Source organism: Callorhinus ursinus, unplaced genomic scaffold (genome assembly GCF_003265705.2).
Source record: "Callorhinus ursinus isolate GAN/ISIS: 27379988/994484 unplaced genomic scaffold, GSC_fseal_2.0 scaffold91, whole genome shotgun sequence".
In the NCBI taxonomy this organism is placed as follows: Eukaryota; Metazoa; Chordata; class Mammalia; order Carnivora; family Otariidae; genus Callorhinus; species Callorhinus ursinus.
In genome coordinates, this window is record NW_027397153.1 from 499,687 (window position 1) to 522,905 (window position 23,219).

At 44.2% G+C, this 23,219-nt stretch overlaps 1 protein-coding gene across 3 annotated transcripts in view; it reads right to left on the minus strand.

The window, feature by feature from the left end:
• Positions 1-23,219, minus strand: part of AFF2 (ALF transcription elongation factor 2) — a 450,433-nt gene that overhangs the window by 168,986 nt on the left and 258,228 nt on the right. For all 3 annotated transcript variants that reach the window (XM_073888506.1, XM_073888504.1, XM_073888505.1), the window contains exon 4: positions 10,001-10,045. In XM_073888506.1, coding sequence (XP_073744607.1) covers positions 10,001-10,045 — 45 coding nt within the window. The remainder of the gene's footprint in view (positions 1-10,000; positions 10,046-23,219) is intronic.

Here is a 23,219-nt window from a genome sequence, read left to right on the forward strand (position 1 = left end):
GTTGCTAGCGGTTGGGGTAGGGAGGAGAGTCTGACCACAAAAGGGTTATATAAGGGAATTCTTTGGAATATTGGCATTGTTTCTCTGTTAATGGTGGTGATTATAGGAATCTATACATATGTTAAAACTCACAGGAATGGAACTAGAAAAAAAAAGATAAAGTTTACTGAATGAACTTTTTTTTTTTTTTTTTTTAATGTGCTGGCCAGAAATCAATACCACATGCCAAGTGTGGTCCAAGTAGAACAGAGCAGAGCAGATCTATCCCCTTCTTGGTTCTAGGCATTCTAGAGCAGGGGTCAGCAAACTACCTCTCACAGGCTAATTGTGGCCCACTGCCTGGTTTTGTAAATAAAGTTTTATTGGAACACAGTCACAAGCATTGTTTTACACACTGTCTATGGATGCTTTCATGCTAAAAACAATAGCACTTAGCTGTTGAGACAGAAACCATGTGGCCTAAAAAGTCAAATATATTTACAATCTAACCCTTCACAGGAAAAGTTTGCTGAACCCTGCTCTAGATCCTTGCATGAATACATCTGTGGGCAGTAATACATGTTACCACTAAATTTTTTCTTATCTACTCAGAGCACTGGTGGACTTAAGAGCATTACCATATAGATATCCTCCTACGGAACTTCATTTTATTAGATTTGGTCCGTCTCATAAGCTGTTTTCCTAATTGCGACACAGGGTATTGTTAGCCATCTTGCCCAGCTTCATCGTTACCCACTGGGTCAGGGGCTGAGCCCTGGAGTCCTCACTTAAAATCTATTTCTTCAGCCCTATATCCTCATGGTGAAAGACAGAATGCATAATGGTTAACAGCATGGATGCCCAGGGTTGAGATCTTGGTTCTGCCACTGGCTAGGTGCTGAACTTGGAAAGTCGTTTAGGCTCAAAGTATTTCCATCACATTATCTGCAGCGGTGGGGATGATAATAGCACTTGCTACCAAAACAAACAAACAAACAAACAAACAAACAAACCCTGCTATACAACTATTTGATATTATTATTTGTGTCTATATTCAATTCAGGCCAACCTGAGTTCCAATCCTGTTTCGTCCCCTTAGTAGCTATATAATTATGTGCTTTGGGACAATTTATTTCACCTCTCTGAGGCCTCCGGGCTGCCCTCGTCCCATCAGTCAGTGGTCTCTGGGTAATGAGCTAAGCACTGCTGGGGAAATCACAATCTACAGGTTGGAACCTTGACACTGCCTAATAATCTTACTAATAGTATTCCTTGGGTAGCCCCCTCCCTCCCTGTCAATGACGATTTCAAACCTTCTCCAATCTCCTCAAACCTCCAAACTTGCCCCTGACTACCTCCAACCCCTGCTGGCTCACCAGAAGCCTTGGGCTGGAAATAAAAAAATCTGAAATTCTCCCACGTTTACTTCTAATATTTTATGCTTTTGTTTTTAATCTCTAATGCATCTGGAAATAAGAGTGCTGCCTGGTGTGAGGTAAGGACCCAAGATTTACTTGTGGAGAACAGAAATGTTGGTGATATCATCCTTCCTATCCAAGAATAATACGCCTTTCCATTTTTTTAAAAGTTCTTTGGTGTCTCTCCTAGTGACTTTAGTGTGTTCATATAGCTTCTGGCACATTTCTTGTTAAATGAATTTATAAGATATAAATGGAGTCTGTTGGCCCCATTATATCTTACAGTTGGTTGCTTACATGTAAGACTCTTTCTATATATTTTGCAAACTGAAATAGTGCTGAATTGTTGTATTGTTTGTAATAGTGCTTTTGGTTAATTTTTTGGGGGATTTCAGGAAAACAGTACGTATATATGTACGTATATATATGTATATATACACACACACGCATATAATCTACAAATAATAATCATTTCACACATTTTCTCCCATTTTAATACATATTCTTTCTTTAGCTTGTTTAATTGTCTTGGCTTACCTCCAGGACAATATTAAATAATAATGGTGATAAAGAACATTTAGTCTGAATTCTCAACTAAATGGGAATGCTTTTAGAATTCCTCTGTGAAATGTTACACTAGCTTTTGGGTTGAGATGGATACATTTTATCACATTAAGGATGTTTCTACCTATTTCTACTTTACCTAGAGTAGGTGTTGAATTTTGTCAAGTATCATTTAACATCGATGAGTTAGATCATGTAGTTTTTTCTTTCTTATCCTACCCATAAAAAGCATTATATTCATGGATTTCTTAATATTGAACAAGCTTTACTTTCCTGGAATAAAACCCACTTGGTCATGGTGCATATCCTTTAAAGTTCTGTCTGATTCTATTAGCAGTTCACTGAGGAAATTTGCATCAATATTCACAAGTGATGTTACTCTGTAATTTTCTGTTTTGTATGCTGTTTTTGTCAGATTTGGGCATCAATATTATGTGCTAATTTGGCTCTTCTAAAAAAATACTTTGCAATATTTTCTTCTGGTTCTATGTTCTGAAACCATTGGGCTGTATTATTCCTCCATGGTTTGGTTTAATTTCCCTACGAAACCCCACCTGGGACTGATGATTTCATGAATGAGAGGGACTCCTCTTCATTTCACTGATGGTGATAAGTCTGTTTAGATTTTCTCTCTTCTGGAGACAGTCTGAGTCAACTATATTTCACTAGAAAACTTGTCCACCTCATCTAAATGCTTATATTTATTTGTGCCGAGGCAAGTAAATTGCCACTAACAGTGATTTTGATTTCCTCTGTATCTGAAAAGTTATTACTCTTTATTATTCCTTGTTTTATGTATTTGTGCTTTTTCCTTTTTTCTTTTTCCCCCCTTGGTGAGGTTAACAAATGATCGATTGCTGTTACTCTTTTATCTTGGGGGAAAAAAAAACCAGATCATGAAAGTGCTAATTCTAATGATTTTCTGTCTGTAATTCATTACTTTGCAGCTCTTGATCTATCTACTCTTTTTTTATTTATCTACTTTTAAAATAGCGTCTTTGGGCTCTTGTATCACTGCTTTGGCTCACTCTTTTTTTTTTTTTTAAGATAAAATTGCTTCATTTCTTTAATAACTCCTGCCACTGTGGTGTCATAGCTTTGATTTGTTCCCTAGCAACATTTTTTAATTCATTTGTTTCTTTTCTTCTTTCTTTATTTTTGTTTTGGTATTTTTCCATAGCTCTTACGGTGGTTCCTTTTTTAATTATTACTAATTTTTCTAGTGACAGGAGTTCTTCCTTGACAAGAGCTGTTTGCAGGATGTTTCTGTGGCAGCGGGGGCTGTGGCGCAATCCCAGACTAGCAGTAGTTCTCTTCTCAACACCAGTGTGTGCGATCAAGGGCTTTGGCCTTTATTTCTGTCTTATCAAGAGACAACAGGCCTACAGGCTGCTCATAAAGCAGCATCCCAATCTGTACGTTCTACGCTTGGTCCACAGAAGCTTCCATTACAAACCTTCACACCCAGCCCCATCATTCCCATACTGGTTTTGCTTTCCATGGTGCGCCACATATCCTTTTTTTTTTTTTTTTTAAGATTTCTTTATTTTTTTTAGGGAGAGAGAGCACAGCAGGGGGAGGGACGGAAGGAGAGGGAGACAGACAGACTCCCCGCTGAGCAGGGAGTCCAATGTGAGGCTTGATCCCAGGACCCTGAGATCATGACCTGAGGCGAAGTCAAGTGTCGGCCACCTAACCGGCTGAGCCACCCAGGCACCCCTGTGCTACTTCTCTTAAAAGCAGTGCTTCATCAGCTATGCTCTAGATCCATGACCATGGGAACCATCCTTTGGATTCTTCCCTGCCTGACCTTCACAGAATAAACTGTGACTTAGGCTGATGTACGTCTTCTGGTTAGACCAGTTATGGAGTTCACAGTTCTTTTTCTCAGTCTCCATAATGCTTTTGGTGATTCACAAGAGAAGGTGCGAGCCTCGCTCTATTCTCTCATTTCAAAACTGGAAGATGCCTCCCAAAATGACTCTGAGAGGCTACGTTCTTAATGTATTTTCCAGAGACACCAGTCTTACCTCTATACAGATGCAAGGGCAATGGCCAACCGCCTGGCATTACTTTTTTTTTTTTTTTTTTTGCCAGCCTGATCCCAGTAGCACAGCCGGGACAATGAGGCCGGTTCTCAAACAACAGTTGGAAGCTATTACTCCTTTCAGATAAGCTTAGACTGCTTTTTGGCAAACCAATACACTGTTTCATTACCCTGTCTGCACACCCAAGACACAGAAAGCAGGTGTAAATTCTACACGTGGCTTAAATTCTCACCTGCTTTCATTCAATTCAACAGAAAATAATAAATCACCATATTCACAGAAAGAAACAGGCTGTCAGCAAACAGACTTATTTTTATAGCACACCTACGAAATAGAGGGACTCATATATTGACTCAGTGATTTTAAAGGGGCTACTCTTGCTCACTCCCTGGACAGCTAAATGCCGAGTTGCTAAGTTACCGGTCTTTGACATCATCTCTTCCCTGACATGTCCCACGTTTGACAGGTTCCCATGAATCACTGGGCCAGTCACCTCGTTACTCACGTTACTCATTTTCCCAATGACGTCTGTGTAATCATTTAAAATTCACATCATACGCTAGCTGCAAACCCCTAGATTCCACATGAAAATATTTAAACTGCTTGACAGGCTCTAAGTGCATTTGGAAGCACACTGGATGGCTTACCTACATTGTTCACATAATAGTTGTTATAATTAAATTTAGCATCTTTCTTCTGGGTTGGTTTGTGTTTGAGAAAAGAGAAAATGATTACTGGGAGGCAAATAATGCCTAATATCTCTTATGGGCTAATTGGTTCCCGTGAATAGCTCACCTCACATACGCATGCTATGTACTCAGTCCGTCAGTGCTTTGAATTAGCTTCAGAAAAGGTAATACGCCACATAATTTACCCAGTCAAGGGCATTTTCACCTGCTGACAAATTTACATATTTCCCAATGTCATTAGGTAAGAGCTAGTCATCAGAATAGCAGAGGGTGCAATCAGTAGTTAGTTTATTTATTTCACTCCACCAATGTTAACATTAATTATAGTCTAAATTATATTTAGCAATTGTTGTCTTTCTTGGATGGAACTCTACATTACTATTTCAAGAAACTATAATTTTAAAAGTCCACACCAGAATAAGATAGACGCTTTTTGAAACATTCTGGAAGGACTAGTATTTAAGACTGCGCTACAGAAAATCGTTTGCATGATTTCAATTTGAACATTATTTATACATTAATTTGACAGGATATAAAATCAATTGCCTAATTATTGGTTAAATTTATCAAAGAGATTCCACTGAAAGGTGCTTGATTATGGTGCATAGTTATGATAATATAATCAAATTTCCTTTCAGACGTAATTGACCAATTTTGTTCCCCAATCCATTTCTTTCTCATTCTTAAGACGGGCTTCTTCATTTGTTTCCCCCTTTCAAAGTAAAAAATAGCAAGTACTGTGCACGGTGGTCCTGTAATTATGTGGTAGGATCTCTCCATGCTAAACCTGTACACTCAAACACAGACCTAATACATGGAATTGCCATAATTTAGAATGCTGTAAACACAGATCATGCCATAATCTGAAAGAGGTGCCCATGTCGGTGTTTACCAACCTGATCCATATGGCGGGGAGAGAGCTGTAAGATGATATAGTTTATCAAATCGAGTTCCCTAAATCTTAGCTAGCAAATTCAGCAGTCCTCATAAACAGTGAATTACCCTTACAGATGTTAGACTATGAAATTATCAACTACTGAAGGTACTTTGCTAGGAAACACAATCTGTTCGGCGTCAAGGCTAAGAGAAGCGCTCTATCTGCATTTTTGACTCGAGAAAGGACTTAATTGATAGTTTGTTGATATTTCTAAGTAAATTCTTGCAAGGAACAAATAAATCATACCACCGCAAAGCAAACAATCACTGAACATCCATCCTCGGCTAGTAGTATTTAGTGCACCAGCTCTCCTTGGCTTAACTCTTCCAGAAGTGATTACTCGAGGACCCATCAAACCCCGTGGAGCTCAGGAGAGAAGCTGCTGTGGCCCATATTATTACATATGAGCGGCTTCAGAGTCCCTCATCTGATAGATGAATTGTAACTGCAAAACACCACCGGAGTTATTGTTAGTTTTCATTTCTGTTTGGACTCGGGGGCGGCTTGAATCTAAAGAGAAAATGGCGTGCTTGCTAACCGAAGCAGGTACGCAGGCTGGGGCCAATGTAAACTTTGCCTTTACATTTCTGATTTGTAAAATGTAGACTAGGCAACGACGTACTTGACAAGTAGCGAAGACGAGTGGATCTAGGCAGCTTGTTTTGTAGCAGGAGGGCAGTTGGAGGAGAGGTGCTGTAGGCTGGTGGTTTCTGGCCTGTTTGTAAAACCGCTTGAAATTATTTTGGCATAATTGGATTTGTATGAGTCATCGAAGCAACGGCAGCTGAAAGGAATTGGTGGCTGATGCCATCACAATGTTAATCATAAAGGAGACCGGAGCTTGTGAAGGCAGAATGGATTCAAGCGCACCAACAGGAGCAGAAGGGGTAGCATGGTGGTTGTTTTGCAACATGGGACTCATGACAGAGAGTTTTAGGACTGTCGTGAGAGGGACGTGACACAGTATGCTCAAGCGCTCAAGCCTGGAAGCGGCACATTGCTGTTATTTTTTACCAGGGCCAGTAATGTGTCATTGTTATTAGTTTATTATTTGTGGTGAGATTTGAACATAATCAGAACGGTAGGAAGAAAGAATTAATTCCTGACACCTGCTCAAATTCTCTTGGTTTGGTAGGATTCTTAAAGTGGCTAGGACTAAGTCAGCCAGCATCTGGAGCAATTTTTTTTGTTTTTTAAATCCAGAGGTTTGTGAGAGGGCGGTGGACAGTTTGGCGTAGTGTAAAAATGCAGACCAAGTTCCAATTCTGCTTCTGCTGTATCCTAGATTCACTCTCGCTGCAGGTCTTTTATAAGCCCTCTGGGCCTCAATTTCCTGAAATAATTAGGGACTACACCACATTTTCTATTACCAAAATAAGATAATGGGGTTCAAGTGTTTTCAAAGGCAGTCATGTGCCACAGAAAAATAAGGTCACCCTATCAGGTCAAGCCAGGCCTGGATAGACCAGAGGAGGTGGGCTACAGGACGGAATGAGAAGCAGGAGCACAAAGAAAGAGAGCTGAGGCCACAATCACAGAAATGGTTGAGAGGAGCTCGCAAAGAAAGCCAACTGGTTTGACTTGGAATGGCGTTTTGGAAAAGGAGGCAAAAATAAAATGCCTCAGGAAAAAGTATTTCCATTGCCTGGGGACTGAGGGGCTGAGAGAGGGGAGCGGCCAGTCGTGTTGTAGGTGGTTAATAAAAGAAGTCTGTCCCCACGTGAGATGAAGTGGGTTTGCAGGCTTAGCCCGCTGGGCTGTGAGGTGGGGAAGTTGAGAGACCAAACGGACTGAGATCTCCATGTTTCCCGTGCAAACTGTGTGCACGCTTTAAAGATTCTCTCATTGCAGGTGGGTCGTAGGGTGGAGGGTGAGTTATTGTGTGAGTTATTCATGTTTGATACATGAAGAGATCGAGAAGCCACACGGCTAGAGAGTGACAGACCTAAGGCTTTCTACCCTGGGGCTAGAGCCCCTTCTTCCACACGGCTGCACCTCAGTGAGGGAGAATACGCCCCTGCTCTGGGCTTGTCTGAAAAGCGCTGAGGGTGTCAGAGAGGAAGGGAAAAGTCACCCCCCCCCACCAGGAGGAGGCAGGTGGCGAGCATGGCCACACAGAGGGCTGTGGAGCCGGCCCATCCGCTGGGCTCACAGCCCTCGAACAAACACGACCACGAACCTGTTGTGCCACACAATGTGGGCTATACAGATTTAAGAATTACTCATAAAATTTAGGACATAAACTTCAGGATGCTTCTTTTTCTTCTAAGCATGGGAAATGAAACATGTCAGTCTTCAATAAAGGAAAGCCCACTCATTAATGGTGCTGTTGAAAAAAACCCAGAATTCTATACAATCTATAGCCCTTCAAAAAAAAAAAAAGACGTTTCCCTAGATTCTCTTTCAAGAACAGAAGGACTTTTGTTACTTCCTCAAAGGGTGCTATCTTTTATGAGCTTATTAAGGCAACCTGCTTCTTTTCTTTCCATGTTGAAGTGACATTCTGTTGTTTCTCTAAGTGGCTCCTCCAGCGGCCTGGGGCCCCCGGCCTCTGCCAGGTGCTCACCCGGCTCCCCTCCCCCAGGGCCAGGCCGCTCGTAAGAAGAGATTCCAATTGTGACCAATTAGGTGGTGATTCTGAAACGGGTCCCACATTCCTTTGGGAATTAAGAAAAAACCGCTGACTTCATTTGGAAGAGAGGAAGAGCTTTCTTGCCATGTTACCTTTCTTTAAGGAAGACAGCCAACACACTAACAAGGATTTGGTGTCTCTGGTTGATCTGATCCATCTCTGCCCAATGGAAGGAGCAGACACCTGCAGTCTCCTGGTGCAGCACATTGGCAGATTTCTCAACAGCCGCCCACCCTCCACCCCAACCCTTGGACCCCAGGAGAGATGACATAGGGGTTCCTGAGCTCTTACAAAAGTAGCCCGTATAGGGGTGCCTGGGTGACTCAGTCGGTTGGGCACCTGACTCTTGGTTTCAGCTCAGGTCTTGATCTCAGGGTCGTGAGATCGAGCCCTGTGTCAGGCTCCTTGCTTGGCGCAAATCTGCTTGAGATCCTCCCTCTCCCTCTGCGCCTCCCCCCCTCTCATGTTCTCTAAATAAATAAATAAATAAATAAATAAATAAATAAATAAATAAATAAATCTTTTTAAAAGAAGTAGCCGGTATATCCCTAATTCAGATAGTCTCATCTCTGATCAGAGGAATAGGACTCATCTCTTTAACAGCCAATAACAATACTCGTGGGCTGAAGACGGGGCATGCAGATCCCCAACGGTCAGGTGAACCTGACAATAAACAGCTCTCTCCTCTGTATTATTCCTTGGGCTGCACCGTCACAGGTTCCCTGGGAACCCTGGGCTGCCTGGACGGCATGCAGCACAGGGAGTCTCAGGCAGAGGTGGCGGGGAGTTCCTCGCTTTGGTAAGTGGGGAGAGGGCAGACTTCTCAATGGCACACAGATTGTTCTCTTCCCCGGGCGGCAAGCCTGCGTGCTTTTCTCACGGCCACGCTGATCATCGTTTATCATAATAATGAGCATCTATACCTCTTGGCAGCTTCTAAGGGAATTAGGACAGGTATTATCATCCTGTTTCACAGATAACAATGGAGATTCAGAAAGCTGGAGTTCTGTGCCCAAACCACAGAGCGACAAATGGCAGAGCTGGCCCTGGGACTCAGCGCCTCGACTTCCATTCTTCACGTACCACATTGCCTTGCCTTATGACGCTAACAGCCAGAGACAGGAGACCCATTTTTCTGGCTGGGCTCTGGTGTTGCCTTTGGTTTAAGCATCGACTTTGGGAGAGGTCACTGCCACCTTCGGCAACTTCATGCTGCCTCCATGCCATTCATATGCACACATTCCCTCCCATTAGTAACAGGTCCTACAACTTGCCTTCACTCTCAAGTCTCTCCTCCTTGCCGCCCTCCACCCTCCCACATCTGGGCCCCTCGTCATAGGCCACAACCCCCACAACCCTGTTCCACCCACGTTGGTGCGGGAAGTGGCAATGAAGTTGAGACTTGAGATCCCAGAGAGCAGAAGGCCCAAGATTTAGGGTAGGCCGCCTAAAGAGAGAGAGTGTCCTGAAGAAGGTGGGGAGTCTCAAGAGAAAGACCCAGAAAGGTGCAAGGATGAAACAGAAGCTTAGGGAGATGACAAGACTAGCTTGGTTGGGGATGGGGAGGGGACAGGTGAGAAATCAGCCAGGAGGTGTAAGCAGAAGGGTCTCGAAATGGAAGCGAGGATTCCCACCAGGATACTCCCAGAAACAGCACAGTGATTACTTGAAAGAGCTTAAGCAGACAGATTGCTTCATTATTAAAAGGCACAGAAATAAAGGTTTAAACTCACCCGCAAGATTTCTTCAACACAGCTTGGATCACTGGGAAGGCTTACCTAAAATAAAATAAACAAACAAAAATTAAGCACCATTTAGCTATTCTCAGAGAAGTTTGTTGTATGATACTTTACACGGTAGGGAAAATTGTAAAGAAAGGAAATACAGCTATCAGTGTGGAGTTTTCCCCTGCTAAGTACAAAGCCCAAAGTATCTGCTAGTGGCCAATTTTGATTGCTTTAATGAAGCAGTAAGACCATAGTGCAAGGTACAGAGAGTGACACGTTCTGTCACCGATTTTCTGTGGGACACTGGGCTGCCCCCCCATCACCCAGGCTTTATTTTGCTCATCTATCCAAAGTACGAGCTCGACTTCCTCATCTTTAAGGCCCATTTGGCCCTCTGCCAGGGTTTAATATATTACTCATAATCACAGATTTTTTAAAGGCAAGTCCAATAGGACATACTTCTATGGTTGAATTAAGTTCTTTTTAAACTTAGGAGTCTAACTAGATGCCTGCAATCCTTATCCAAAACATCAAAGGCTCAAACTGTGTAAATTGCAGGCATGCCTTGGCACCTAGAGAGCATCTCACAGACATACAAAGTGAGTCCCATGGGCCATCTTTCCCAGTGTGACATCTTCCTAATCAATCAAAATTCAAGCAACTTGCAGAAATGTCCCGAGGACTCACTGCAGGTCCAGCACAAGGCTCTATCCTTCGGGGGCTCTATCATCAGTGAAAGCCAGAAGCCGGACACCAAAGCGAGGCACCAGCTTGAAGGCGGTGACCGGCGAGGGGCCCGGGCATGGGACAACCACATGGAGAAGGGTCTCCCGGTTGTGATGTCACCTGTGTGAGCTACAGGCATCCCCCAAACATCCCTCCTGCCTTCACACCTACCCCCTCTCCAGGACTGCGAACTGTCACTTCCGCTTCCCTCCAGTTCTGGCGAGGAGAACATTTGGTCTCTTTAATTCTCTGCCTCGGAAGGTGAAAGGTCAGTCCTGCAGAGACAGTACGGCCACTGAGGCCGTACGTCCCAGACCTCTCGAGGGGGCAGTTAGGGTGAGAAGCCCCCAGTTCCTCCGACAGACTGAAGGCTGAGCATAACTCTATTTGAGGAATTGGAAAATAGAATATGGCCCCAGTTTCCCGCAAACCTGCATGTCTCCTTTCCCCCTCACAAATGTCCCAGTTTGGATGATAAGATACACAGCCACCCTTCCCAGCACAATAATATTCTAGTACTGGGTAGAAAGAACAGGAGAAGGAAAGGCTGCAAAAGAGGGCCAGGCACAACTTTCCAGAGGACCTTAAATGCAGGATCCCAATGGGCAGCTATGGGTAAGGTTTGGCCCAGCAAGGTGCATTCATTCATTCATTCAACAAATTTTGTGAGGGCCAGGGACCGTGCCTCCAGCCTTCTGCTAGGCACAGATACAAGGAAAAGCAAAAGGAGACACAGCTTCCTCCCTCATGGAGTTTGTAGACTCAAGAGGAAGGAAGATATGAGGAATCGCATAGTTAATGTAGGACTGAAACTGTATTAAGTGCTACCTGAGCCCATCCCACAGGTACGAGGAATCTTTCCCTGTCCAAATAAGCATGGGAAATACTGCAATCCACCCCCTCCCCCGACGTGGAAATCCATGATGCGAATTAAAGGCTCCAAGACACCTATCTAGCTGTTTAACGCAACACGTTCCCAACTCTCTTGACCACTACATTCTTGGCTTTTTAGTTTTTGTGATTTTCTTTTCCCAATCGACATATACTACCATTCCACACAGAATGAGTGTTTGCAGAACACACACTGGGAGATGCTGGTCTAACATAGTACAGGATTACAGAACTCAATGGATTAGTCTTAATAGCAGATACAATCTCATCCCATTGTTCAATGCTCCAGCAACTGTATTTTCTAAGACAATCCTTGAACTTCTAACAAATAACCTTTGCCAAAGGTCAAAATGATTACAGCAGAATTAAATCTTCAGTATCATTGTTGCATTCTATCCGTGTGGGCGGCCTGGGCTAAAAAATGTATGTCCCGCTCTCAGAAAAAGGTCTTTGCTCTTTTTGTTCCCACAACAAAAACATAATGTCAGTTTTTCAACCACAGAGAAAAACATATCAGCACTATGCAGACATGGCAACAACGCTTGCCTCTGGGTCTATAAGGAGCTGGGTGGGAGTTCCGGCCCTACCACTTGGGAACAGGACTTGGTAACTTTACCCCTGTGAGTTCCAGTTTTCCCAACTGTAAAATAAAGTAGAATAAAATAAAATCGCTATCATAATAATACCTGCTCCTTTCAAATCTCACAGGGTTTCTGTGAGCAGCAAATGAAATAAGTAATGTGAATATGCTTTGTACCCTGCCAAGCCCCACACAATGAGCCAGGTTATTACCCCTTGTCCTGTTCTCCTTACTGCTTTATTACTAAGTCGAGTCTTCTCGTCTTTTCCAGGAAAGACCCGACTCACTCTCGCCAACTGCAAATATCATCCCTACACCTGGTATTATAAATATCCATTTCCTTATGGGGGAACTGCTGTCAAAATAGAAAGAATTGTCAACTCTGGGGCTTTGTGGCAAATCTAATACTGACTGCTCGGGGGTCGGGGGCACTCAGGATCGGAAGGGACTGCAGACAAGAGACAGTCAAATAAGTAGGCATCCACACCAAGTGTTCAGATTGTTTTTCTTTTTAAGAAAAGCCCGGGATCCAGCATTGGCATGGAGTCACTAGTCCTGCAAACTCATCTAGCCCTGCCCCACAGCTCTTTCCACCGCAAGACAACTACATTTGAGTGGCAAATGCTTCTCCCCTGCGAGTGCTTTTGAATTAAGCAGCGGAGCATTTCCTCTGCGCCTAGAATAGTGTTAGGCGTGGGGGGGGGGGGTGATACAAACAGCTATGAGACTTGGCCTCTTCTCTTGGAGTTAAATGTCTAGATGGGACGGCAAAACAAATAGAGACCCACTGGGACATACATTGTAAGGTAGTCGTGACAAGGGTAATAGGATCGCATTCGCTGCCCGACCGCCTATTCATCAGTTCTCCCATTTATTTCTTTAGACAACAAATCCTGATTGAGCTCACACTGTGCTCAGGATGGTGCCAAGGGGGAGGGTTTGAAGACACTGAAGACAACATAACTTCTGGCTTCAAGACTCCATGCAAATTGGGAAGACAAACATTTACACGGGAAACAGACAATAGGGAACAGGAGGTCTGATTAGGTGGTGGAGAGAGGGTACCTACCGGGTTCACGGACAGAGCCATGTCCGACAGAAGCTCCCAGCCGCCGAGGTCCCCACTGTAGTTCTCACTCCACATGGTAGTGAGAGGCCAAGGATCTGACATGGCCAAGAAGTGGCAGAGCCACCTGAGGCCACTTCAGTCTCTAAGCCCCCTGAGGAGCTGCACGCCGGGGGAGGGGGGGCGGGTCACTCTGCACACTGAAGACAGCTGCACTGAGGCGGGGGCTCAGCCCCAGAATTTTGCCCAGCGCGCTCCCCACCCCCCACCCCCACGCCCCTCTCGCAGTACTTCTGGAGTCACTCGGACAGGTGGGAAAGGAGACTTAAGAGCACTAGTGGTGACACGGGGATTAGAACTGCTGCCTGCCGAGTTGTCAAGCTGCTGCTTAATTCCCGAGCCACCTTCTCCTCTCTTTCAATCCACTCTTGAGCATTCAGATCGTCCACAAAGCGCAAGTTAGCCACTCAGAGCTGCAGCGTCCTTTGCATCCCCCTCTCTGCCCCCTCCTCCTGGAGCAGAGAGCAGGCTGCATGCCGCACAAGGGAACCTGTGCTCTCCCGCCTGGCCCCAGACGACCTTCTCGGGCTGGGCACAGATGTGGTCCTCTGAGGGCCAGGGAAGGCAGGCCCACACGCTGGGCAGGTGGGGAGTTGAATGAGAGCCCTCACAAGTGCCTACCCTCTCTGCACGTGACAGTGCAGGCTGCCACCCCATGTAGCCACAGAGAGACCACACACCGATCATCTGCCTGGCGATAAATACATATCTTCGGAAATAATGAGGGTACCTTTAAATCATCAAATATTCAATTAACTGCAGCAACAATAAATGAATTGCATAGGATGTTTTAATCATTCTAGAATTAATCAGTTTGGAGCATACTTCTTGGCGATTAGGGTAATACAAGATATCAAAAATACCCTGATTGTGGCATTGAGAGATAGAAGCAGCAGCTAGCACTAATACAAAACATGGAGATTAATGTAAAACATTAAAAGAATAATGATCATCACATGGTTAACCGGGGAGTGGGGGAGCTCAGGGCATGCCTGTCACTCCGTTCTTATTAAGGGACTGCGAGAGAAGGGTCATTCTTGTTTTTTTTTTTTTCTCCCTTAAAGCACCCTGAGGTTGCCACAGTATCTGGGATTCAAAGCCCACGATTCCAGGCATATTCCACCTGGACAAAGACTTCGCAAAGTAAAACTCAAAAATCATGAGCTTAATTGCCGGCGAATGCTTGCGTTCCCCTAACAAGTGCAAGTGACACAGAGTGACACACCGCTAACACCAAATACCGTGCTAACGGCCCAGTCAAACAACATGCATGACTGACACCCACGGCGGCTTCTGAACTAATTCCGTTTGTATTTTCATTAACAAATTGCCACATTTATCCCCATGATTGATTTATGGGACACGGAGCTCCCCTGACACGGCATTACTAATAGAATGAAAAGTCAGGTTATGATATTGTACTACCAAATGAGTTTGCCGGCTTTTTTAAAATTTTTAATCCCCATGGTTGGTCACTTGTAAAAACCAAGGGGAAGCAGCCTCTGGAGTTCTGATTTGCATGCGCCTGGGGATCCCTTTATCTCCCCACCCCACCCAGGGAGTCCCGGGTCTCCAATTTGGAAAACTACAAACCCAGTTCACATTAGGATCCGTCAGTCCCCTGCTTCCTGCCTCACCTTAACCTGTCCCTATTCTAGTTGGTATTCATGAGGCCATGATTAAACGGGAACAGTTAATATTACATAAGCTGCCAACAGAAGTCCTCAGGTAATAGAACTTTAATCAAAACAAAAAAAAAGATTTCACAACGGTTACATGGTACAGCCAACCAGCTCATCTTCCAGTTTCTTTTTAATACAGCTAAACGCCTGGGTGTCCAAAGACTTGGAGTTTACTTTCAAATACTGCTCCCGGCCCATTTTTAAGAGAATCACATGGTCCAGATACCCCATGTAAAACAAGCTAGTAGTCACTGTTCCCTCTAAGAAAAGAAGAAACAAAAAGTAGAGCATGAAGATCAAAGGAATTTAATGTACTTGCCATTTCAGGCCGACTACAAAAAAATGACCCTTTGTCTAGAATCTTCCATGGCATCAAAACTAAAAAGGCAGCGAGTGCAATTACATTTTATTTATTTGAGCAAATAAATGAGATAATTTACTATATTTTCTGGGGGCATCAAGGGGTAGTGGAAAGACTATGTTCTTTGAAGCTGGACTGACTTGGATTTTAATCCCAGCTTTGATACTTAATTTGTTTTGTGAACTGGGGCAAGACACTTGAACTTCTCTGTGTCTCTGTTTCCCTACCTAGGTAAGAGGGGAATACAAAATACACTCCTAGGGTGGTTACGTGGCTGAGATGCACGTCGTAAGCCCCCTCCCTGACTTCTATCCCAAGTTGCCTCTAAGGCCCGTGGCGAGGCGTCGGCACCTTGAGGCTTGGGACCACTAAGGAGACAGTCCGGTCCCTTTGTAAACTGGCCCCCAAGACATCCCCTTGCAGGTCACTAATTATGAGAGCTTATCGAGGGGCCCAGTGTATAAGGAGTCTCAGGCTGCTGCTCCATCTGGTGGCACTCCCTGAAGACGACAAAGGAGGCTGGGGAGGGTACTTGAGGGGGTAAGACAACAGAGAGACAAGGGGGAGTGGGGATGGGAGGGGTGGGGGAAGGGGGGTCGACGTGCTTCATTATGAGGACCTCTCGTCCCTGATTACATTAGGCATGGGCAAGGGCGGGATGCATATGCAGAAAGGCCCATCATCAGCTGAGAGGACCTAATGGCAGATGGAATTTCAAGTGAAGAGTACTTAATTCAGTGGGCTCTGAATAGCCATTAGCTCACTGTTCATTTATTTGGTGTAATAACCAGTTTCTATAGAAGAGTGAGCTATAAATGGGGAGCGGGGTTATAGTCCTAAAAGAAAAATAATGTGCACATCTAGAAAGATTGCCCTAAGAAACCAAGAGCCTATCTGGACATGGCTGGCCACCTGCCCCTCATTCCCCTGGTCACCTGGGCTGGGCACCGAGGTCATTGCATCTCTGCTGCTCAGGTGCCCCAGGGCCAGACCCCCTGCTTACACATTCTCAAGGCTTTGTGTCTAGATTCCTTAGCTGTGCTGCTCACACTTAAGATGTACCCTCCTACTTCTCTCTGCCAGCCTCCCAGGCTCTGGCCCACCTGGCCTGCCCCTTCTTGCCTGTGGTCTCAGCCTTCCGCCGGCTCTTGGTGCCTGCCCTATAACCCACGGACCTTCTAGCCCCGGTCCCTTCCTTTTGAGATTTCTAGGCATGCGTCAGACCCCTCAGGGCCTGCGGGATACCTATCTGGGAGGCCAGGGCACTGCAACCAAGAACGATTTAAAATTAAAATCTCCATTCCACTAAATCCCTACTTGTTGCACTGCCGTTCACGTTAATGGCTGGATCGTGGGCAGGCCCTGAATGTCTTCTGGTAAAAGAGGAAACCGTAAGACTACAGATGGACAAATTGGAGTGACGTCAGGCAACTTCTGAACTGTGTCAACAGCCGCTGGTAACAAGGCCAACCTGCATGATCCACACATATCAAGAAGACGTGCCGAGAAGCAAGTTCACTTCTGAAGTTTGTCATTTAAGGAATAAATGTTAAGAGTTTTTGGAGTGTTCGTATACTCCTAACCACTCCACGACCACAGCAAAGTCTCATGGTATGCAGCAGCTAAACCCCTGCAAGGCAGCCACCTCGCGTTCAGCTAACTATGATCTTATAAAGTGGCGAAAGAAAAACATACTGATAGGAAACAGTTTCGTGTCCAGGTTCTACCACTAATGAGCTGTGTGGTTTGGGACAATTCACCTCATCGCTCTCCAGCCTCTACAACAAAGGCAAGGGAATATATTACAAGTTCCTAATGTTTTGTACCTCACATAGCATTACAAGAATAATCAGAGATCTCCATAAGATAACCAACTTTTTTCGTTTGCCATGAAAGGCCATAACGAAAACAATATCCAAAAGGTAGGAAGGGTACAATCTTCAAATACACGACAGGTTCTTCAAAATATATGACAGCAAACTTATACCGACATCAAACACACTCACACATACCACTGTTCTTATAGTTCCCGTTTTTGCCACAGAATAACCTTCATCTCGGACCGGTTGCCCGGTGAGATGATCTCTCCAGTATCTTTTGGATTTTGTAATTGTATTCACCTTCTCTTTTATTCTGCTATATTACATACATCTTATTCTACATAGCAGTAGACTTCTCGACGTTCAGTTCTCTATCTCCGATCCATGAACTATTTTCTCCATGGAACGCGGATGCTAATTGTTAAATCCCAGATACATTTTCTCTCTCCTTGCTGATGCTGTTTAAATGCATGGGAGAGGCAAACTAATTCCTAGACCAATCACTACCAACATAATTAAGAAGGCAACCCTTTTGTAACAAGTCACATAGAACACACAGCACACACATCCTGTGGGCCTTACCTGCGAAACCGATCTCCCACCTTAGTCGTCCTTAGATGAACCTGAAGACCATTTACAAAAGACTATCTGCAGTCTCTTTTGCTAGGAGTCCACATTCCCTACAGCACAGCATGTGATCTATCACGTGCTATGTATTCCAAAGCCAAACATGAATTCTTAGGAGGGGCTGGGCGGGGGGGGGGGGGAGGGCGGGGATGGGAGGAAAATCGGGTAGCACGGTGTCCCGGAAGCCTGGAGAAGAAAGCGCTTCGGAGAGAAAGTGGCCATTAAGTAAAATAAGGATGCAGACTTGGTGGTTGAGTTTGGCAAGGTCTAGGTCACGGGCAACCTTGGTCAGAGCTGTTTCAGTGGCACACTGTGAGCACGAAGCCGACTGGAGTGTGTTGAGGAGGGAGTGGGAGGATGGGAGGAGTGAATAATCAATTTCTCCTGTGAAAGGGAGCAGACAAATGGGGGGGAGGGGAAGCTGTGATGTGGGCCAGGTCAAGGTTTCTTCTTTGTTTTGTTTTTTTTTAAGAGGGATGATATTAAGGCATTTTATATACCAATGGGTGGGGGGGGAGTGTTGCAAAAGAGAGAGGGGATGGTTATAAAAGCGAAGTCCTTGAGAAGGAGAGAGCGCATCAGGACACAATTGGAGAGGGCAGCCTGAAATAGGAGCATGGACACTTCTGGACGCTGCTTCCATTGTAAGAGGAGGGAAGGCAGAGTGTCTAGACACATAAGCAGTTGGGCTGGAGCAATTAAAGACGGGAAAATGTGGTGGTACTTGTCTGATTGTGTCTATTCTGCTCCTTGCAGTAGGCAGCAAGGTCATCGGCTAAGAATGGGGGTGCTTATTGGAAATGCGAAGAGAAAGGAAAGGCGGGAAATAGCTGTCTTGGAGAACAGGAACGTGGACTTGCTAGGGAAGTCTAACAGAACTCTCTGGCAACACTGAAGGTAGAGAGAGAAAGAGCTAGCTAGCTCCGCGGGAAACACAGGAGACCCTGTGCGTACCCCAAGTATGGAGATCAAGGGAGGAAGAGGCAAGGGGAAAGGGGAAAGCTGGAGGCCAAAGTAGCTCCAGTGATTTAGAAGGAGGTGACACTCTGCTCCCCACTATTAGTCCTGCCCTGCCCAACACTGATTAGCCAATTACCCACAGTTCACAGTTCTCCAACTGCTCTCATCTGTGAGAGGCTTCATTCTGCATGAAACAAGCAGAGAGCCCAGGAGCAGGAGTAATGATTTTCTGGGACCCCACAGTGGCAAAGCCCATAATATTACCCAGAAGGCCAGATGAAATTAAGCCCAGGGCCAAATATGGCCACAGGGCTTGAGGATCTCCTCTCCGGGGTTAAACGAATTCAACTCTGTCTCTAGGGAAGCAGAGAACTCGATTAACCCATAGCCTCCTGAGAGAGATCGTTCCTATACAACACTGGAGGGGAGGAGTTTCCAAACTGTGTAAAGATGAGCTGTTTTAAATTATTTAAATATTTCGCATTTAAGCAAACATTCATCACGTGATCGTTAGCACGAAATATTTTAAAATACGATTATCTTTCATGATACACGTGGGACTGACAAGTTCTTCAAAAGCATTTATGGTTTCTACACATACAAGGACTTCCTCGTTGGGGCAAAAAAATGAAGGAGAAGCTCAGGTTTTTCTGGTAGCTTCTGAAGACATTGCCACAGGCATCTTACGGGGTCTTCAATTAAGTACTGTAACCCCATTTATAAAAGAACCTTTGAAATAACTATCTTTGGCTCATAGTTCTTGAACAACCTGTAAAAAATGAAGGTCTTTCCTTGACATTCACAATCTCTCGCCCTAAAGGGGCCACTTCAGTCTTCTTCGAAATACATAGCTAATGATTTAAATGTCTGCTTCAAAACGAGAAAGCCAGACTTCAGTTGGATTTTCTTCTAGCTAAATTTTCCTTAAAGCCACGTAAGCGGAACAGGCTTTGTAAGTTTCTTTCAGACTAACCTCTAATGAACTTGGCGCCTTCTTGACTCTCTAAACCCTGCACTTAGGATCGTCTTAACAGTCAGCGGATGACATGGTGGTTCCACAGAGAAAGTTACAGTTGCTCTTTTCCGACAGCGATGATCCCAGTGAACAAGCCGCGTGCAGGGGGACCGAATCCTCACCAGCTCCCCTATTATTTATAACTCTAATTAAAATACTTTTATCCATTAATGCCAAGTGACACTGCTAAATATATTCAGGGAAGTTCACATTTTTCCCTATGCTTCTGAAATCTCTTAGATCTGCGCCCACTTACATGTGGTTTCAGTGTGCACTAAAATGAAACGATAGCTAAGAATAACTCACTTCCATTAGATTTATAAATCTCATTAATTAATTCTACATCTCCAATGGTGTAGAGACCAAACTCAAATGCAAGATCTAATTAAAGAGAAGTAAAAAAAAAAAATGTTAAGAAACAACACTGATTGAAACACAGAAGTAACTGTTTAGCCCCAAATTAATGAGGCGCTATGCTAAGCAAGCATGTCCATTAATCCCTAATGAGGATTTTAAACACATTAAAACTTCCTAATACAAAATGTTTGCCTTCCTTTTATCCAATAACAAATAAGCCAATAATTTTCTGGCTCTAAATGACACTATTAACTGTCACGGCATGTTTTATTTGACAAACCCTCCATTCAAATACTGTAAAACCAATTAATTTGCCTGCTGTGAAATGTGTTTCTTGATAGCTTTTATGCGATTTTTTTTCTTCTCAAAGAAATGTAAATAGGAGGTCAATGTAGGTGCCTGATTTTGCTTTAAAAAATATGCCACAGTAGCTATAGGTTGTCTACCCTGTTTGCAATTCAAATGAATTGAAAGACAACCTCCATTTTCAGGTCACAATTGCAAATTGGTCTCCTGATAAGTAAACTGTGTCAGAGTAATAGTTTGATTACCAGGAAGATGGTCTCATATTTGAGAACAGAGAGTTGGCAAAATTACCCCATTGTTTGATTATAAATAATGACTCGCAATGCTGGCCCTTACCCTTCCTGCTTTGTTAGGCGAACTGGCACGGGGACCTGTCTCCAGCTCCATCCAGCCTTCCCCCAAATGCACCTGCGCTTTTGTCCAGGAAACCGCTTGTTGAAAGCGGACTTCATTCCTGATGTTTTTATTTGAAAACACCACAACTGGTCACACTTTTTTGGTGGCAGAAAAATCAATAGAACAAATACAAGAAGTTCCTGTTTCTTAAACTTCCCCTGGGCCTTACTTAGTATCTCCAGTTAGCTTGAGAGATGGCCCCAAGGCCCCATCTTCCCAGCATTTATGGGACACTCTGAAACATTTGGCTCATGAAAGGGCATGGCGCTTTTCCAGAAAATCACTCTGCAAACACAGACCCTTGACACAGCGTCATAAAGAAAGGGTCTGTGGCATTAAGTGTGGGCCCGCTCTGTGGTGCATCTTGAGCCCACTGCATCATACACCGAAGACCAAAGAGGGAGTGACTCATAGTGGACCATGGTTTATGGAGCCTAGTGCTTAGTGCCAATTAACGTGGACAGCGTATGCACGGCACCAATGATCTTCACTTGTCTCACATGCGCACGAAAACCTGGGATTGGTTACTTCTCAGCTGTCAAAGTCTGCAGGAGAAACAGACACCTGGCAGGTGTTTATAATTCCACGTACAATTACAACACATTACTGATACAAATGAAATACACTCAGTGAGATAACCACACTTACTCCTGAATCAGTGTGTTGGAGTACTTCCAAACTTGGGAGTTTAGAAAAACTCCGTTCGCATTAAGAAAATCATCCCAAATAAAATATACGTTGCATCCCCACTCTGCACAGTACACTGCACGAAGCATTATGGGAAATTCAGTAAAATGCAGTAGATGATAAAAGACTAAATGTCTGCAGGGAGCATCTACTCCAGATGAGTGTACAGGACCTGCATACCTAAAATGGTAACAACAGTGCCAGTTAGCATGCATTTTCAGATCCCTGAACCGGGCACACGGGCAGGAGGATTTTTCTTTGAGGGAGTATGACAGCTGGTTTGGGTGGCATGGCTTGGATGACCAAATATGCAAACTTCCAGAATATCTAATATGGGCAGAATGAAAGCGATTATTTCACACGAGGACTATGCTAGAAATCCCAGACTTTGTGGCAATCCTGCTTTAAAAAAGACAGAAGTGGGGGGTGCGTGGGTGGCTCAGTCGTTAAGCGTCTGCCTTCGGCTCAGGTCATGATCCCAGGGTCCCGGGATCGAGCCCCGCATCGGGCTCCCTGCTCAGGGGGAAGCCGGCTTCTCCCTCTCCCACTCCCCCTGCTTGTGTTCCCTCTCTCGCTGTCTCTCTGTCAAATAAATAAATAAAATCTTTAAAATAAAAAAAAAAAAAGACAGATGTGGGACGCCTGGCTGGCTCGGTCAGTGGTGCCTGTGACTCTTGATCTCAGGGTTGTGAGTTCAAGTCCCACACTGGGTGTAGCGATTACTTAAACAAAATTTAAAAAAAAAAAAAACAACAGTACTATAAAAAAAAGAAGTCTCCAATCTAAAATGAAGAGCTATCAATCTCAAAGGTGTAGAGCCCGCATGATCTACAGAAGTAAAAATGTCAAGCCATTCTAGCAAATACTTTCAAAATGGAAACAGATGGACACCCTGCATTAGAACTTCAGCGGAAGCACTTAAAATGTGAACAGTTTGGTTTTTATTATCAGGGAGACCACAACGACAATTAGATGTCATTTTCAAAAGTAACATGTTGGCCCCAAAGCCAAAGTGCCTCAATCATGTGAGATCTTCTCATTGAGTTAGAGGTTATTGCTTAATGGTAGTGAAAAGATAAGCTATACTTGGCTAAGTCAACAAACTTGAAGCCAAAACATGTAGAAATGGCTCTGTTTGAAAAGATTATTGTGAAAAATCCCATAAAAGTTCCTAAATCTTCCTTTTTTAATCAAGATTTGGGAACGTACTGAGACCACCAGACATCAAGTGTGCTTGCGACCTTTTCGACTGTCAGACCAGACAGATTTTTCTCTTATGCGAATCAACCCAGAGCCTCAAAGGTGCAGTGCCGGAGCATGAATCCATTTCACTAGACAGTCATTGAAATTATAATTCAAAGTTCAACTTACTTTCGCATTTTCTACTGCAATACTTTTGGCAGCCCAGGGCAGAAAGTCGAAACCTGGTTTCCAATGGAGACCACTTCTAGTGGTTTCTAAATGTTGGCAGCAAGAATTCCTTCTTGTCAGAGAGATCAGCAGTCGCTGGCTTTCATTAATTTACTTTCAATGACTGCTGCTCACTCTGAGGAAGCCTTTCTTTACCTAAGGATGTTGACCTGCTGTTGGACCCCATCAGAAACAGACACGAAGAGACACTGATATATTAGGAGATTGGGAAATCCCCTCCAGTGGCCTTCACAGACTCCACAACTTCCATTTATTCTCAC